Source organism: Semicossyphus pulcher, unplaced genomic scaffold, assembly GCF_022749685.1.
Source record: "Semicossyphus pulcher isolate SPU_LCO1_2020_fin unplaced genomic scaffold, fSemPul1.0.p SCAF_8, whole genome shotgun sequence".
Taxonomy (NCBI): domain Eukaryota; kingdom Metazoa; phylum Chordata; class Actinopteri; order Labriformes; family Labridae; genus Semicossyphus; species Semicossyphus pulcher.
In genome coordinates, this window is record NW_027211759.1 from 1,737,654 (window position 1) to 1,756,052 (window position 18,399).

At 48.5% G+C, this 18,399-nt stretch overlaps 1 protein-coding gene across 1 annotated transcript; it reads left to right on the top strand.

Annotated features, from left to right (window-relative positions):
* The first annotated feature begins 288 nt into the window (after nt 1–288).
* Nucleotides 289–17,771, top strand: spg11 (SPG11 vesicle trafficking associated, spatacsin). Its single transcript, XM_069686907.1, has 40 exons — nt 289–537; nt 1,229–1,416; nt 1,526–1,753; nt 1,868–2,084; nt 2,495–2,632; nt 3,034–3,404; nt 4,191–4,336; nt 4,461–4,575; nt 4,660–4,815; nt 5,098–5,273; nt 5,418–5,594; nt 5,813–5,884; nt 6,005–6,132; nt 6,582–6,763; nt 6,845–7,040; nt 7,245–7,448; nt 7,558–7,664; nt 8,033–8,178; nt 8,468–8,632; nt 8,742–8,808; nt 9,111–9,273; nt 9,346–9,554; nt 10,200–10,299; nt 10,504–10,663; nt 10,779–11,060; nt 11,332–11,532; nt 11,801–11,908; nt 12,037–12,202; nt 12,432–12,646; nt 12,901–13,645; nt 14,062–14,207; nt 14,940–15,144; nt 15,278–15,412; nt 15,500–15,633; nt 15,874–15,993; nt 16,178–16,346; nt 16,461–16,537; nt 16,613–16,768; nt 17,074–17,225; nt 17,341–17,771. Exons 1-40 carry the CDS (start codon nt 323–325, stop codon nt 17,513–17,515), a joined length of 7,212 nt encoding a protein of 2,403 aa, XP_069543008.1. The 5' UTR covers nt 289–322; the 3' UTR covers nt 17,516–17,771.
* The last annotated feature ends 628 nt before the right edge of the window (nt 17,772–18,399 follow it).

Here is an 18,399-nt window from a genome sequence, read left to right on the forward strand (position 1 = left end):
TAAACAGAAAATATGCTTTTTGTTGCTGAATTTGATTAAAGTACATACAATTAAGAAAAAAAGATTTTGAGTGCTCTTTTCAAATATTTCTTACTTGCACTTCGTCATTTGATTAAGTGGCCTTTTGTACCTTTACCTCTATTGGTCAAACTTGGTCAGCTGACAGCGAGCATGTGACTGCCGGGACTCAGCTGCTGTTTACATGACAGATTCGGGTCTGGTTGTTTGGAAGCGTTTAAATGGCTGTTTTTTATTAAAATGTCTCCTTAGCGAACATTAAGCTCTCAGCCTGTTTGATTAGCTCTCCATCTGACGTGTGAAGATGTTGGAGGCGGCTCCGCGCATGGAGAGTAACTCCATAGAGGTGTGTGTGATCCCGGAGAACCAGCACTGTGGACAGGTCGCGGACATCCTCAAAGCTGAGCTGGCTCCTGGGGGCTCCCTGCTCGGATGTCTGGAGGTTCAGGGGCGGCTGGTGGTGTGGGACCCGGCCGACAAGGAGGCTCCTCCGGCCGCAGTGGACGGCTGCTACACAGAGTGAGTCCCACTGAGTTCAACCCAGCCTTCCTGTTTGAAGAGTTCATCTGTTTCATTTCACAAAAGACAGTATGTCTCCTTAAAGAATTGGAAAGTCCAAATCATAAAGAAATTAAATATAGTGATGTAGAAGTATGAAGTAGCAAAAACATGGAAATACTCAAAGTGCAAGTACCTCAAAATAGTACTTTAGCACGTGTAGAGCGAAGTGCTTCAGTCTTCATGGTTACTGCAGGTCAGATCACATCCTCCTTTGACTCAACGCTTTAACCCAAACCCCAAAATATGTATTACAATTCTTGTTTTCTCTGACCGGTCTTTTAAACAGTCTAAGATAATAATATTTGTGATAACATTAAAAATAACTTATAGAGCAGTTTTCCAAACTACTAAATGCTTTAATTGCAAAGACAAATATTAAAAGAAAAGTCAACAAATCAAATATTTCCAAGTAAGATTAAATAAAGGGATAAAAGTAACAAGTAAAATATTCGATAAGTGAAAGATCAAATAATAAAGAAGGTAAAATATGTCTTGAGCCATAAAGAAGGAAGTGAATTCTCTAAAGGAAGTTGGACTCTTTCCCAGTTGGGCTTCTTTAAGTCATAATATTCATTTTAGACGATACTTTCCCTCCAACAGTCAAATCAAAGAAATACATTAAACTGTACAAATGTTCTTTTATTTCCAGCTTCTGCTGGGAGGAGGTGAGCGTCCACAGCCGTGGGGCCAGCAGCTTCAGACTGCTGGCTGTGGGGTCTCAGTGTGAGCTGAAGCTGCTGGAGGTGGAGGCAGAACGATCGGCCTCCACCTCTCTGCTCTGTGTGTCTGAACGTCCTGCTGACCGCCTGCTGCAGACTGTCACAGAGCAGGACCAGGGTGAGTTCAAAGACCTCCATCATCACACCCGCGTACAGTCACAGAGTGCGGACACTGCATGTATTCTTTGATGCATTAATATTATAATACTAATGTGGTCTGTTTTCAGGTGTGTGTGAGCTGCAGACGCTGCAGGTGTTGTCGTTTGCTGCCGGCCGCTGCTGCCTGCTGCTGAACTGTGATTGGCTGCTGCAGCTGCAGAGTCATCAGACGGAGGAGGAGCTGCAGACGTTATCATGCTGCAGAATCCAGCTGACTGACAACAACACACACACGGCCATCCATCACTGTGTCTGCAGAGGAACCATGTTCATCCTCAGCAGCACTGGGCTCATATGTATCCTTAGCTGAGCGAGGCCTTCCAGCTGAAAGGAGTCTGATTCAACCCTAACCCTAACCTGATGTAGTGTCTTTGTACCGCTGCAGTCTCTTCTTTAACTGTGACCCCCAGCTGTGTTTAACACCTCTGATGGCAGCCTGCTGGCCACAGTTGACCTCCCTGCCTACCTGAGCTCTGGCCTGGCTGAGGACGACCTGATCTCCTCCTCTTCCTTCTTCTCCTCCTCTTCCCCGTTCTGCCTCCTCCAGGTGTCAGCTGATCTCAGCACAGCTGTAGCCGTCACTCAGTCTCACATGGCCATCGCTGTCGACCTCAACCACTACTTCAGGTACAGCAGCAGGAATATTAGCATGAAACTTCTTAGTTTTACGGCTTTTTTTCATCATTTTTACCACGTTTAGATTTTGTTGTCGTCTCCTGTTGATCACAATCGTAACAGAAACAATAAATCACACAGAAACCTCTCAAAATGAGGCTGCAAGCAGTTTGTGCAAGAATAGATTTTTCTGCCCACTGAACGATTGTAATCCTGATCTGAGCGAGGCGCTCTGCCTGTTTGTCTCTGATCTGAACTAATGTGGTCTGATGTGAATGTTTCTCACTCAGCTGGAGGAAAAATAACGTGCTTAGTCAGAAGAAGCACGTCAGATCAGCCCGTTCTGCTGCCTCCCACAGAGACTCGTCTGAAAGTTTCTCATGAACCAAAGAGCGAAAACAAAACAAACTTGTGTCTTGCAGGATGTATCCGGACCACCTACTGTGTGCTGATCCCCCCTCTCACCCTCCACTCCGACCCCAGCACCCGAGGGACCAGGACAGCCTGCCGAGTTCCGACTGCAGCCTCAGCGCTCTGGGATCGACCTTTAGTACCGACCGGTAAAGACCAACAGCCTCTGCTTTGATCCATGTGGAGGCTTGATGATGAGAGAGACACAACAAGTCAAACATTTTGAGGCACATTTGTAGGATCTGAAATGTTTCAACACAGATGATTCTCACTGTTTTAAATGACCGAACATAAAAGGAGAGGTGCTACGATTAGAGCCTATAGCCATGCGAGAAGCTCTGGCTAATCCTGAGCTAAATGCTAACATCAGCATGCTAACATGCACACAGATATAATGTTAGCATGTTGATGTTGAGCAGCAATAAATTTAAATTATTGCAGCCATTACATTTTGTATTTCACTCAACAACAATAGTCAACATCACTTCCAAATCGTTAAAATATCACTCAACATTAACCTTTAATCTTGACCTTTGACCCTGAACTTAAGCTCCTGGGAAGCTCGTCTGGCCTCCATGTACAGCAGAGCCCAGCAGACTGCAGCTCCTTCCTCTTCCTCCTTCTCCTCCTGGTCCTCCGCCCTCCCCCACCTGGAGTCCCACCTGGCTCTGTCCACGGCCCACAGCAGAGTGCCTCATGGCGGGGTGACAGTTGATTTCTCCGTCACCGAGACGTCCACTCCGTCTCTGCTGACTGTGTCCGAGTTCTCCGCCCAGCTGACCTTCGTCTCACCCGGCAACAGACAGACCACAGTGGCCTTATGGGATTTAGAGTCCGGCAGTGTGAGTTACCACGAGGCGGAGGGCGAGGCCGCTCCGGTCCAGCGCTGCGGAGAGAGACAACAGCGACTGCTGCTGAAGAGTAAGACAACCACTGACACACAGTTACACTTAGCAACATCTGCTGAGACTGCTGCTGTGACACCAGAGGGCTGCTCTACCTGTCCAACAGAGCATTTTATTTTGAAGGAGTCAGAGATGACAAAAAAGGGTACGATTACAGACTAAGTTTATGCAAAGACACAAATATAATTGCTGCAATGAGAGTCACGATGCTGTCTCATGAAACCTGTTAGCCTTTAGATTCTCCTGGCTCCTGAGTTTGCATCACAAACGGTCGATCCAAACTGGATTCAAAATAGAATCATGTCAATTAAATCTCAGTAACTGTTTGTTGTGGCTTCATAGCGCTGTAGTGAGACAGATCTCAGATACAGTGAAACTGCCACTCAGCGGAGACAGATGGACAGGCGCTCCACAGCTGAAACAGAACGCCGGTAGTTGGTGTCCATCAGAGAAATCCTGGTACTGATCCGAGCTAACAGCTCATCACACTGGGCACTGGTCAGCCTGAAGGAGCTGGAAGCAGCAGGAGAGTTCATCAGACACAGCTCAGGAGGAGGAGGGAGGTTAACCAGCTGTGAGAGACGAATGGTCTCTTAACCGTGACGACTAGAGGATAAGAATAAAGAATTGAGTCCATCTTTTCCCTCTTATGCACAGACATAAAGATCTGTTTTCACACTGTGCAGAAATAAAAGAGGCATCTCGACTTGCTTGGATCCGACTTCAGGCTGCTCTTGTCAGCGTACCGAGTGTTGACTGATTGAAAGAATATTTAAAGCCTGTATTTTCTGTCCGTCTGCAGAGGCCGGCGTGTTCCTGGTCTTGTTCTCGGTTTCCCAGCAGGACTTGCTCAGCAGGTTGATGTTGTTCGGCAGTGCAGCAACAGTAGACGCAGTCTGTCACCTGAACAGCTGGGGGCGCTGCTCCATCCCCATCCACGCCCTGCAGGTCGGAGACAACACGCTGAGAGAAGCATCCACCTTCACTTTCCAGAGAAGATGATTAGAAATGTACAAAGATGAAACTTTAAGATGCTGCTCGGATCAAATCAGTCTGTGTTTGTGTTTTTCAGGCCGGACTGAAGAACCGTCAGCTGGACACGGTGGATTTCTACCTGAAGAGTAAAGAAAACATCCTGAACCCTGCAGCCGATCAGCCGGCCGCCTCCACACTCAGCCTGACTGCCTGTATGTCTACACACTTCTTATTTAATGCTAATGTTTCTACGTAGTCACATACAGACTGTTAACATGGAGGCTTTGTGCGTGCAGGTGTGCAGGAGTTGTGTCCTGCGTTGGACCTGCTGTGTTCGGCCGTCAGAGACTCGAACAGTGAAGCTCAGAGCCGGCAGTTCTCTGAGCAGCTGCTCAACATCACCATGAGCTTCGTCAACACACAGATCCGCTCCGTCCTGTCCAACACACACTGTAAGGAAACACACACACACTCTCATATGTCCCTGGCACAGACTGTATATAAGAAGTGATCAGAGCGACTCTTCTGAAGCCTCCATATTTGCATTTTGGCGTCCCCATCTTGTTTTTTCTGGAGGCAGAAGTGACCATATTCAGATGAGAGGGTGGAGCTGTTGAGTAGCGAGGGGTCAGGGGACAGTTCCTTCTGCACATGCTTCCCATGTCAGACACAGAGTCTACGTCCACACGTCTGTTACGTTTCTGAGAGTTGAATCTGCTCTGGTGTGTGTGCAGACGAGGACGCAGGCGTGCGGAGCTGCGTGGATGTTCTTGATCGATACGTCACAGAACTGAGGAGCTACATGAAGAGATTCCCCTGGCCTGCAGGGGGCGACACCTCCAGCACCAATTCTGCTGATCCGTCTCAGGAGGAGGCTCAGAGGGACGAGTGGGAGGAGCTACCGACAGAGGTGACATAAGATGTTCTTTTTCTTTTTCTTTTTAATTTAATATCCTTTAATCTGCTGACAGGAAGTTTGTAAACATAAAACATGACAATAATTAGAAAAGATTAAATTCTAAACATTACCGTGTTTATTTTGCGTGTGCTGCAGGAAGTGGTCCGCGAGTCCATCCTGACCAATCAGATCCCCAGAGCCCAGGCCGTCCTGCGGAGGCGGAGCCGTCCGGAGCAGCGTCTGTCGGCTCTGAGGTTGGAGGGTCTGCGTCTGGTGTTCTCCTGCCTGCAGCACCGAGACCTGCAGACCGCCAACACGCTGCTCACCAACATGGTCAGAGCGGCTCGCTATAGGAAGCAAATAAACTAGACGCATATTAGCACGCTGTTTACAATGTTCAAACTCAGCACGTGTGTCTTAAAGAAACAGTTCAATGACAAGGTTCCAATTAGGAAGATCGAAATCCATTTTCTGTCTTGTCAGAACAGAATTGGGCTCTCTGCTTATGTAGTTAAACTTTAATGTTAAAGTGCGTCGTTCTGTGTCTTCAGGGTTTCAGTGTGAAGAAGCAGCTCCACAGTATCTGCCTCTACACCGACGACAAAGACCTCAGGGAGTTTGTGGTGAGTCGACGTTTCACAGACATTATTTTGATTTGTCTTTGCTGCTGACAGATTTGACCTGTCAGGAGTTTTAAAACATCAGGTACAGTCTGTGTTCTCTCTGACTGGTTGATTGGTCAGGTGGAGGAGCTGTCAGGGCGGAGTTATTTCCCAGAGGAGGAGATGCAGAGTGTGGAGTTCATAAGGGAGATGGAGAAGTTGGGATCACTGCCTGCATCCCGCTGCCCTGCAAAAACCACATCACAGAGGTAAAATGAGTGTTTTTATGAATGGAGTCTGGTGTCTGTGAAGAGAGCGATGTGACGTCTGTTTGTGGTGAAAAATAAAAATCATCCTTCAAACCTTTTTGTGCCTTTTGACTCTTTCAGATCCCAAAATATGTTTAAAAAATATGACTCAGGTTTAATAATAAAGGAATGTTTCCTTAAAGAGAGTCAACAGGAAACAGTGGTGATAAGATGTACTGGATTACCTGCTGCCTGGTTTCTGTCAGTCCTTTGTGCATGTAAAGACTTCCTCCTTTTAAAAGCACCTCTGTGTCTGCTGTTATCGTCCTCTGTTCGTCTTCTCCTGGATCTTCTCGGTGTCTCAGCTGACTTTCTGTCCTGGGTAGAAGTGAACTCTCGGTTTGAGCTTCAGAGTAAAAACACTCTCCTCCTTCTTACCTGCCTCTCTTCTCTCTGCTCCTTGTTTTCAGGACGGTTCAGATGGTCCAAAGGGAAGCAGGTGGTGGTGAGGCGGTTCTGAGTGAGCTGGTGAGAGACAGGAGGTCTGAGGAGGAGGGGGGGGGGCTCTGGAGGAACCTCAGACTGGACTGGGTGAGGAACTGGGACCAGAGCTGCCAGACGGCCGTCCTCCTGTCCAGACTCAGACACACAGGTGAAACATCTCAGAGAAACGTCACACGTCAAAGATCTGACGGGTTCTTTAAACTTCTTCTTCTGTGTTTTTGTTTATCAGAGTTGACTTCCTGTGACTCGGCCGTGTTGTGGCGTTACCTGACAGCCCTGCACGACCAGCTCCGGGTGGTCGACTGGATCCAGGACAACAAGTCCTCCAGCGCCTCCCAGTGGCCGGAGTTAACCCCGGAGCTGGTCAACAACAACACGGTGTGCAGCAGCTACATGAGGGAGAACATCCTGGACCTGCTGGCCAGGTACAGCAGCCACGTTCAGCACTCGCACTCAGCCACTAGTACACAGCTATTAAATGGGCTTTGGAGACATAATCAATGTCCCAACTCGTAGAGTAAAGACCTCAGGTGTGTCCGGGGATCATGTGGGTGGGGAACAGCACCCTCCCAATCATAGAAGTGTGAACCTTTCTGCTGGGATCGTTCACGTCTGTGTTTCTTCCTCAGGAGAGGCCTGTTCATCCCTGAGGAGCTGGCTGACCTGGAGCAGCTGCTGTGGAGGCTGGCTCAGGGCGGGGGGGTGATGGCCTCCTCCCCTCCCGTCCCTCAGTACCGCTCCCCCCTCGGCCTCGACCTGCACGGCCTCTTCATCACCTTCTGCCTGGAGCACAGCCTGCAGTACCTGCTCTACTCCTACCTGGAGCACTACAGGTGTGACATACTTTGATCTTTGTAACACATTTCTTTGATTGTGTCTCTCTCATGGAAAATGATCAGACCGTGATGAGCGGCTAGTTAATTCTGTGTCCGTCCTCTGCAGGTTGACACCCAGAAACTGTCCCCTGTTGACCAATCAGAGCGTGTCAGGGAGCCAGCCCTGGTTTGAGATGCTGGTGAAGATCCAGGAGATCACCAGAGATCTGTCAGGTAGCAGACTGCTGCAGCACCGCCTCCCAACAGGACGGCAATCTCTTTGAACTGAGGCTGTTCCCTGACTCCCTGACAGTTTTCCATAAGCTCCAGCTGTCAGATGGACATTAAAACAATTTCTTACAGTTTCACGTCACTTCCACATTTGTAATTTACCAAATGTAGGTGTGGCGTCGCTGCAGAATCAGATAGATAATGACATTTATAATGATTCTCTTCTTTAAACAAACAGTCGAGCGTTTAAATTCAATCAGCAGAGAAATTGGTTGTAAAAGCAATAATTAGATAATTAGATTCGACTGATTTTAGCTGCTTAAGTTCGTGGTGACTTGTGCGTCCACGTTAACTGTCTCTGTCTGTTCCAGATCCAGCACTGGTGTTCCAGGCCAGTCTAACCAGTGCTCAGGTGTTGTTACCTGGCAGCCAGCCGTCTCTGAGCAGCCTGCTGTTGGAGGGACACAGTCTGCTCGCTCTGGCTGCTGTCATGTTCGCCCCCGGGGGAATCGACCAGGTAAACGTCACCTCTGATCCCAGCTTCAGTGTGAAGCCAGGTGAAAAGTTTCTCTGTTTCGTGTTTACTTGTTACTCCTGCATGTGTTTGAGAAGAGGCTGTGCTGCAGTATAAACACGATCGTATTCCTGAGCATCATGTGCAGCAATGCACAGTGCAAACAGCAGGCTTAAACCAAGTGATGATGTAGTCTGCTGTCTTTGGAGAGAACGACGTCACAGCTGCTTCTGGTTCAATAAATGTGTCCCCAAGGATAACGTCATGTTTTTTTGTGCTGCTTCCTGTGCAGGTGGTCGTTCAGGGTGAAAGGTCGGGCAGATCAGAGAGGACGGTTGACCCCCAGCTCCTAAAGATGGCTCTGGCCCCCTACCCGAAACTGAGGGCCGCCCTGTTCCCTGCCGGGCCCCGAGGAAACAGCTCGTCCTCTGACATCTCCGTCTACCACCTGCTGCAGGTACGCTCTCACACCTGTCACACCTGGTGCTCATTCAAACACTCACCTTACAGGAGGTTGTGTGCATGTGGTGAGTATAAGCAGAGTACTGAGTTGCTTTGTTTTCCAGTCGCTCCATCCTCTGGACCCGAGCAGGCTGTTCGGCTGGCAGGCAGCAAACACCCTCAACTCCACAGGTGAGCTCTGACAACCTGCTTCAAGGTCACTGCAAGGTCATGACCCCTGTAATGACCCAGAGCACTTTATTGGAATAGTTTTTAGCCATGTTAGCTTTGTGGCTCTTATGGCGGTCATCATACTCGCTCGAAACTCAAGTATCACAGCAGCTACTGGGTAGCACGCTAGCATACTGGTGTTAGCATTTAGCTAAGTCTGTAGATATTGTTGCGTTGGAGATACGAGCATGAACACAGAGCACAAAGGGCCAATGCTCTACAGGTAAACTTGTGCATTAACATTGTTGGGATTTCCCCCTCAGAGACGTCAGAGCTGCCTCATTTCTCCAGCCCTCACCTGGTCAACAGGTTCGCTCTGGTGGAGAACCTGGACTTCCTGTATTACCTGCGTCATGGCCGCCCATCTTTTGCGTACGCCACCTTCCTCGTCCAGCAGCTGAGCGGCTGCAGTGACGTCACGCTCCTGTGAGTACGACACCTTAAACTCCTGTAGGTCAGAAGCAGACACATTGTTCTAAACAGGTGTGTGTGTCTCAGGCTGCAGCAGGCCCTGCAGCAGGTGTACCGGCTGGCCCTGCAGTGCTTCGATGTCCCGTCTGTGACGTCGGCGAGCGTCTGTTTCTGTGAGCTGCTGGGCGTCTGCAGCCTCAAGCTGAGGGTCGACATCAGAGCCATGAACACCATCCTGCAGCACTGGAACCAGAACAACACACACTCTGCTACCGCACAGAGTCTACACACTCTGGGTGAACACAACACACACACACACACACACACACACACACACACACACACACACACACACACACACACACAGACATCCACACACACACACACACACACACACACACACACACACACACACACACACAGACATCCACACACACACACACACACACACACACACACACACACACACACACACATCCATTCACATCCACACACACACACACACACACACACACACACATCCACACACACACACACACACACACACACACACACACACACACACACACACACACACAGACATCCACACACACACACACACACACACACACACACACACACACACACACACACACACATCCATTCACATCCACACACACACACACACACACACACATCCACACACACACACACACACACACACATCCACACACACACATCCACACACACACACACACACACATCCACACACACACACACACACACACACACACACACATCCCCACACACACACACACACACACACACACACACACACACACACACTATAAATAACAGTACTCTTTATTTATTGAGCACTTTTTAAAATCTAAAGGAAAAACAAAAGGGAAATTTCACACTCTGAGTAAACACACTGATTTTCTGTCTTTTACTGTCTACAGGTGTAAAGCTGGCGGAGGCGGAGCCTGAAGCAGCAGAGGAGCTGATTGGCTACCTGGAGGCTGCAGTGACTCACAGCATGGAGCAGAAGGGCACCAGCAGGTAAACACTCATCATGATCTTTTCTCTGACTCTTTGAAGATGTCACGCTCGCGTTATTCAGACATTCATCTCTATAACTTACCTTTGTCAGTCAGTGTCATAAACATGTGTGGATATGTAATTCAATCTGTCAGCTAAGAGGTCTTAAACTCTCTAACACATTCGTGTGTGTGTGTGTGTGTGTGTGTGTGTGTGTGTGTGCAGGTCGTCCTACGAGGCGGCTCAGGAGTGGGCGTTGCCTGTTCAGTTCTGTCAGCTCCACAGTCTGAAGCTCAGCTCTGTTTACCCCGCCCACTGTGCCGCTGACGGACAGTTCATCCACTTCCTGTTGTTTGTGCAGCTGCACAGCTTCCCGCCTCAGCAGGTGAACACACACCTCCACAACATCCCAAAATGCTTTGCCATTTTCTGGATTAAAGTATGAATCTAATGTTTTATATCAAACTCCTTCCTCTGACCGTATTTGGTCCTTTCTGCAGGTGAGGTCATTGGCAGCTCAGTTTGGCTCCGCCCTGCAGGCCCACCTGAGTCTGGCCTTCCAGGACCTGCAGGTGTACAGTCAGAGGAGGAGCGGGGGCTCTGAGGAGCAGCAGTCAGGGTCTCCGAGCACAGACAGGGCCTTTGGGGACCTGGAGAACCCCAGGGAGCTGTTCCAGGTCCTCCTGCAGAGTCAGGAGGAGGAGGCGCAGTGCAGGTACCTGCTGCAGGAGGCGCTGGTGCAACGCTGCCCGACACTGGCTGTACTGGCTGCCTGTCAACAGGTAACCACACAAAATACACCTAAAGACCACTGCTAGTACAAAGTAACCCAAACATGATGCACAAAGGAGCTGAATACATGAAACTGTCACACACACAGATGATGGCGCACTTCTCTTGGGGACAGGAGTCATATATGTTTTATTTTCTTAACTTGGTGCAGAAAATTGTGTCAATGACTTCTTTAAGTTGTCTTTAAAATATTATGTAGACTTATCTTATCATACGCTATCTTTGTGCTCTGTATAACTGCCAAACCTGGTTGATTGACAGGGGGCGGGGCTGCTGCCGTGCCTATGTGTGTGGGTGCTAACCTCGGTCGATGATGTCACAGCTGAGGAAGCCACCTCCCACCTGGTGGAAGCCCCCCAGCACCATGAGTGGACCCTGCATGACCTGTCAATCATCTGGAAGACGCTGCTGGGGCGGGGCCACGTCAGGCCCCTCCTACGAGGCTTCCAGCTCTTCCAGAGGGTAAAAAAACGAGTCAGAAATTACAAGATGAGATGTTTCGTGATCAGAGATCTGAAAACATCACAGAGGACTCTGCAGTGTGTTTCTCTCCTGAAGGTTTAAACACTTTATTAAACGAGTAGTTCTTGTTTGCAGGTCCTTCTTAAAGCAATCTGTTGGAGGAGGTCGGATCTGTCTGTACCTGTTGGTCACTTAATCCCCAAAATATGTTAAAAAACAAACAAAAGAAAACAAATCTACAGATAAATATTCTGCTTGCCTCCCTCAGGACTCCCCTCTGGTGTTGGTGCTGAGGATGTTTGAGTTGTGTTGTGACTACAGGAACTTCTCTGAGGCCAAAGCCAAGCTGTTGGACTTCCAGAGGACACTCATCGCTGTAAGTCCCGCCCACAATAACCAATATTCACCATCATATGACTGATGATCCGCCTGCAGAGACTTTTAACCTGCTTCACATGCTTCTTATTGTCTGATAACACAGCTTATTGTCATTGTCATGTGCAGCTGAGAAACGGCGGCCCAGCGCCCTCCGGTGGACTCCCCCTGCAGTGGGTGGAGAGCCAGGCCTCCGTGCTGCTCCTCACCATGCTGCAGCGCTGCTCCTCCCAGTACGACCTCCCCCGGCTGCTGCAGCTCCTCGCAGACGTCGACAAACTCCTCAAATCCAACGGTGAGATCAGAGAGTCCATCGTGAACTGATCTTGAAACCTTTAAAGATTTGTCACATGCAGCTCAGGATTTGTTGCATGTACCTCCGCAGGTTTTATTACCAACATTGTAAACCAGTTCATTTTCCAGCTGCTGTCGTTCTTCCTAAAAGCTCGTCATGATCTGATGTGTCCGTTTTTCTGCTGAGGTTTACTAAAACTTGTAAAAGTGAATTTTGCATGTGTGTTTAGGTCCAGACTTCAGGAAGCTCAGTCAACTGAGTCAGCTGCTGCAGGGGTCAGAGGTCAGCGTGTCTCCCAGGCTGCTGCAGTGCAGTTCTCCCTCCGTCCAGCAGGAGGAGTTCCAGGCTGCAGTGGACGCTCTGCAGGCCAGGGGGCGCTACAGCCAGGCCCGACAGGTCGCTCTGTTGGCCGGACTGCCCGTCCACCGCCTGCTGCTCAGCCAGGTCTGATGCTGAACTCAGCACACTTTTTATGACTAACATAGCTGGCACTGTGTCCACAAATACACGACACGACAGGACAGAATAGCTAACACGCAGAGAACAAACAAGCAAGGTCACCAGCTTGACTTCATGTCTCGGTCACAATTCTTATCAAATGAAGGAAAATTGATCTAACTTGTTTATGTCATGATTTAATGTAAATAAAACAAAGAGCAAATATCAGGCCGTTGTTGATCTTTCTGTCTCCCCTGCAGCTCCTGCAGGAGGTGAGCTCCCAGAAGTCCAAGCGGCAGTGGAGACGGCTGGAGACACGAGTCAGTTTCTGGAGGAAATGTCACGATCAGCTGAAGGCTGACAGCACTGATCCAGAATCCGCCTCCCACTTCTTCCTGTCTCAGGCTGAATCTGAGCCTGCAGACCTGTCGGAGGCTGCAGAGGCCCAGAGCGAGCTGATGGACGTCCAGGAGCGCTGCCTGCTGCTCTGCCTCGCCGCTCACTGGCTCTCCCTGCTCTGCCCGCCTCCTGTGGACAAACTGGAGAGTCTGGAGAAGAAGCTGTGGATCAGCCGGGTCAGACGCCACGTCCTCACCGTCTCCATTGAGAAGGAGAGCGTCTTCAACCTGCCGCCGCCCGCCATCACGCCAGAAATGAACACGTACGCAGTCCTCATGAAGGAGTTCTCCTTCTCCAACATATCAGGCCTGAACACGGAGAAGCGTCTGAGTCTGGAGGGACTTCCGGGTCCCTCTGAGGAGCAGGAGAAGCGGGACATCGACCCGGCGCTCGGCCCAGAGGAGAGGAGTGTCCTGGCTGCTCTGATTGGTCAGTTGTTAGATGAAGGAAGTATCCATGAAGCCAGTCGGGTCTGCCGTTACTTCTCCATGCATCACCCCGACATGTGGGTGGTGCTGCGCTGCAGAGGTCTGGCCTCTGGAGAGCCGAACGCTGAGCCACAAGAAGAAGCATCAGAGGCTCTGCCAAGGACCACCATTCCCAGCTGTAAGATACACTTTGACCTCCACATTATATAAAGAAACACTTTAAACAGCTGTTATTACCATATTCTTGTAGATACACCTAATAATCTCAAATCTCTCTCTTTTTTTTTAAATGAAGGTAAATTCAGACTTTTTTTTATCTTCTTCGAGTTGAAATTCTGACTTTAAATTCGGAACCTCCCATAAATTTCAAAGGTCTCTATTCTCAGCTCGAGAGGAGAGAACAAAAATTACACAAACTAAAAAAATGGATCTAAAGTCGAACCCTGAGGAACTCCTCTAACACCTGCTGCAACCACAAACGTTCTGGTTGACCAGAGGTTTTAAAGAGATGCCGTGTTAGTGCACGATCCTTTGACACAAATACATGTGAACTATCCATGAAAAATATGTTCAGCTTCATTTCTTCTCCTCCAGCTGCCTCCATCAACAGCTTGTCGTCTTTCGTGGTTCTCCCGCTCCCTGAAGACGAGGTCGCCCTGCAGCTGCAGAAACTCGTGAATCAGTGTCGACACGGAAATAACTACTGTAAACAAGTCCTCAGCCTCTACCAGCTCTCCAAGGTACCGCCCAGTCGACACTGTCCTGCACTGTAAGAATGAAGTGTTCCTGTCCAGATTCAATGTTGTGATTTCGGAAACTTCTTAAAAAACAATTTAAATATTCTCAGCTCTCTGCAAACACACCAGACTCCATTGATAAAAACAGGGATTTTATCTTGCATTAAGTCTAACGCTGCATCATTAATCAGGCAATATTTTGTGTAATTGGGAGTTAATCTAAATTTAAACTGGATCTGAACTACCTGTTTAAAACACAAAAGTCATGCAATAACACAAACAAACTATCCCATCGATGCAGCGAGAAGACCGGTAACTTCCATGTTCTTTGAGGTAAAATCAGTGTTTTTCTGAATGGAGTCTGGTGTGTGTGCAGAGAGCGTTGTAACGTCTGTGTGTGGTTAAAACAATCATCTTCCTCTGTAACAAAAAGGTCTATCTCTGTAGGGATCCTTTCTGTCATGTTGTCACACACTTAGAATAACAATCTGAGCCTGTCAGTGGAAACAACAAGAACTTTTAGTGGACGACCTTTGACCCTTCAAGGATTATGTTGCAGCCGTTACAGCCTGTTTCACTGCTGCAGGATGAACACATCTACTGGAGACATTCTAAAACTCTGAGGACCCATTTATCATTTAGACCCAACATGGGGAAACAGTAGGCCCCAAATTTAAGCATTCCTGAATTCCCCTTTAATCCGTGTTGTGATGTGTGTCGCTGTGTTCCTTCCAGGAGCTGCAGTGCTCCTTCAGTCAGATCTGCGGGGAGGAGCCTCGCTCAGTGCTGGAGAAGCTGCTGCTGTCGGAGCAGCCGGAGCGCTTCAGGAAGGCTCAGGCCTTCATCAAAGCTCAGGGTCTGTCTGCAGACTCTGTGGCCCAGCTGGTGTCCTCTGCTGTGGTGCAGGCGCTGCTGGCCTCCGCCCAGGAGCTGCAGCCGGGTGAGGGGAGAAGATGTTTTGATTGTTTTATCCGAAGACTCTGATTTGTTCAGCAAATCTTGCTTCTGATCCTTCTTGGTATTTTTAACTTGTTCCCTAAAACAAACCCCTGTGTGCATGTGTGACCCAGCAGAGAGGCAGGTATTCAGGCCGTCTGAGGGGCGAGACTCGCTCGTCCAGCTCATCAAACTGTGTGAGGATCCGAACCTGGTTGGACTCCAACTGCTGGAGAACCTCAGCACTGTTCCTCTGCGAGACCTGAGCTGCAGTACGACACACAAACACTCAGGCAGGATTTAAAGGCACATTATTATTTAATATTTGCATTAAGTCTTTTCTTCTCCCTGTCCTGCAGTCGTAGAGCTGCTGATCGTGGCTCACGACTGTTTCAGTCTCACCTGTAACATGGAGGGGATCGTCCGAGTGCTCCAAGCCGCCCGTCATCTCAGCCACACCCACCTCGCCCCGGGAGAGCACTACAGCCTGCTGGTAAGCTCCGCCCACTCACCCACAAACCCTCCTCCTTCTGCAGAGTACTTAAGTTCAGACAGAAGTTTGATATTACGCTAAAAAGGGATCCACCGTGCAAAAGTCAAATGATGATAAAGTATCGAACCTTTTCTGTGTGTGTGTGTGTGTGTGTGTGTGTGTGTGTGTGTGTGTGTGTGTGTGTGTGTGTGTGTGTGTGTGTGTGTGTGTGTGTGTGTGTGTGTGTGTGTGTGTGTGTAGGTGCGTCTGCTGACAGGTATCGGCAGGTATAACGACATGACGTACGTTTTCGACCTGCTGCATCAGAACCATCGCTTTGAGATGCTGCTGAGGAAGAAAGTGGACACGGACAGAGGACAGGTGGACACACACACACACACACACACACACACACACACACACACAGTCTTCATATCGGATGTAATGTGCATCAAACTGCAGTTGCTTGTCAGATAATAGAAAGCCTTTGTTTGATGCCGATGATGGTTATAATACAGCAGATCAGACAAGATAAAAACAAGTAAAGTTTTGCGTCTCCTCTCAGAGCTCCAGCCTGAAGACGGCTCTGCTGGACTACATAAAGCGCTGCCTGCCTGCAGACAGCGAGAAACACAACATGGTGGCGCTGTGTTTCAGCATGAGGAGGGAGATCGGAGAAAACCACGAGATGGCTGCAAGAACGCAGCTGAAGATCATCGAGTCTCAGGCCTGGGGTGAGCTAGCTCAATGCTAACGGCTACAACAACACAGAGATAAAAGAATCTTCTTTACCTCCTTGGATCAGAGTTGTTTTTCATATCAAAGTTTGCTGACTCGTCTCTACACAGTGGTGACTCCTGACCTGAAGAGCTTGCTGGTCAAAGTGTTGGGCCTGCTGAAGGACGCTGCAGAGAGCTTCTCAAAGGTTCCTGAACGTCTCTGCATGTTGTCGTTTCTTTAACACTGTAAAGAGACATGTTAACTGTGTGTGTGTTTCCAGGACTCGTGTGTGCGTCAGGCCACTCGCTGTGTGCGCACAGCCAAGCTTGTTGCTCTCCAGCTGCACTTCCTGAGTCAGGGATTAGACCTGCGTGTCATCAACCTGCGACCTGCAGAGCTGCTGAACACCGTCATAGCGCTGCCACGATGCTACCAGGTCTGTTTGTGTTGACACCAAATGTAGGCCTGTTACAGACTCACAGTGCTTTAACAGTCATTGCTGTCTAAGGTCAGGTCAAGGTCAGAAACCATAGCCACTGTTAGCGAAAGGTGAAAGACTTTATGAAGAAAGCTTTAAGAAGATGTAAAGTTCAGTTTATTCTTTGAGTTCGGAGCTCACATTTTGCTTCTGTATTATTTCTCTTTCTACATGAGGAAGTAAGGAGCACATTCTGAGTGATGCAGAGCCACAGACCTGCACAGACACACACACAGGTTATATCGAGCGTTTCTGTCCGTCAGGTGTTCGTGGTGTCCGAGGCGTACAGCTACAGTCCAGACTGGGCGGAGATCCTGTACCAGAAGGTGATTCTGAAAGGAGACTTTGTTTACCTGGAGGAGCTCAAACGCCACCGACCTCTGACCTCCAGCCTGTTTGAGGACATTTTCAAAAAGTAAGTAAAGGAAGTAACAACATCCAGGAACCAGCCTGAAAGCAGCTGAGAGTCTCACCTGTGTGTGTGTGTGTGTGTGTGTGTGTGTGTGTGTGTGTGTGTGTGTTGTCCTCAGGCTCGACGGCGCTCCCAGCAGCGTCACCGCCAACATAAAGCGCCTGCTGACTCACTGTGACGACGTGTACAGCCGCTACAGGCTCGCCTACCAGAAGAAGCTTTTCGATGTCACCAAAACACTGCTGCAGGACGCCAAGACGTCCAGCTACCTGAACGACAGGCTGGCCAGCTGATCAGCTGACCGACTGCTTTACTGACTGGATGACTGACTGGCTGTTTGTTCTTCTTTCTCTTCACGAGGACAACAGAAGCAAAAACTGAAATTCTGTCCATGTTGAAAGTTCTTTATAGAAAAACGTTTCTGTCTCATCTTCTGTGGAGATGAACTAAAATCACGTAGACAGTAATTATTATATATTATACAAAATTCCTTCAAAATCCATTTCTATTGTAACGCTCCAAAATGATCAAATGACTGTAAAAATCACATTAAAGACTCTATCTAGAGGTTTTGTGTGCGTCTTTCAGATGTTTAGCTTCTGCTGTCATCACAGACTGCAGATCAGAAGTTTTGTGATTGTATTTTTCTTATATTTTATTTCTCTTTTTCATGACATTGTGCGGCTCAACCCGACGTGCCTGGAACAAGGTACTTTATTTGGTTTTACCCAGGCAGATCCTAAAAGGTAAAGAAGGTCAGGCCTTAGACGGTGTTAAGTCTTTTACATTAAAAGTATTAACTAACCTATAAAGTAAAAGTGTGTTTGTTGTGACAGATGCTGAAGGAGGAGTTTCAGTCTACTAGTTGCTGCGACAGAGAATTGGATACTGACCCGCAGCTGCTGTGTTCTGCGAGCTAAAATCAGTGTTTTTATGAATGGAGTCTGGTGTGTTTGCAGAGAGCGATGTAACGTCTGTTTGTGGTTAAAACAATAATCTTCCTCTGTAACAAAAAGGTCTATCTCTGTAGGGATCCTTTCTGTCATGTTGTCACACACTTAGAAGAACAATTTAACCTCAAAATATATAATAAATAGGTTTAAAAATACCAGAAACACCCTTTAAGGTAACCCTTATCATCAGTGATTAAATGCCCCTTTAATCCCCTTGTGACATT

What these genes read in the sequence shown, in the direction of transcription:
- spg11 (XM_069686907.1), top strand. Translation starts at nt 323, where the DNA reads ATGTTGGAGGCGGCTCCGCGCATGGAGAGTAACTCCATAGAGGTGTGT. An exon ending in CAGCAGCACTGGGCTCATAT is followed by an intron (nt 1,754 to 1,867) that starts GTATCCTTAGCT and finishes TGTGACCCCCAG; the next exon opens with CTGTGTTTAACACCTCTGAT. An exon ending in GTCCAGACTCAGACACACAG is followed by an intron (nt 6,764 to 6,844) that starts GTGAAACATCTC and finishes TTTGTTTATCAG; the next exon opens with AGTTGACTTCCTGTGACTCG.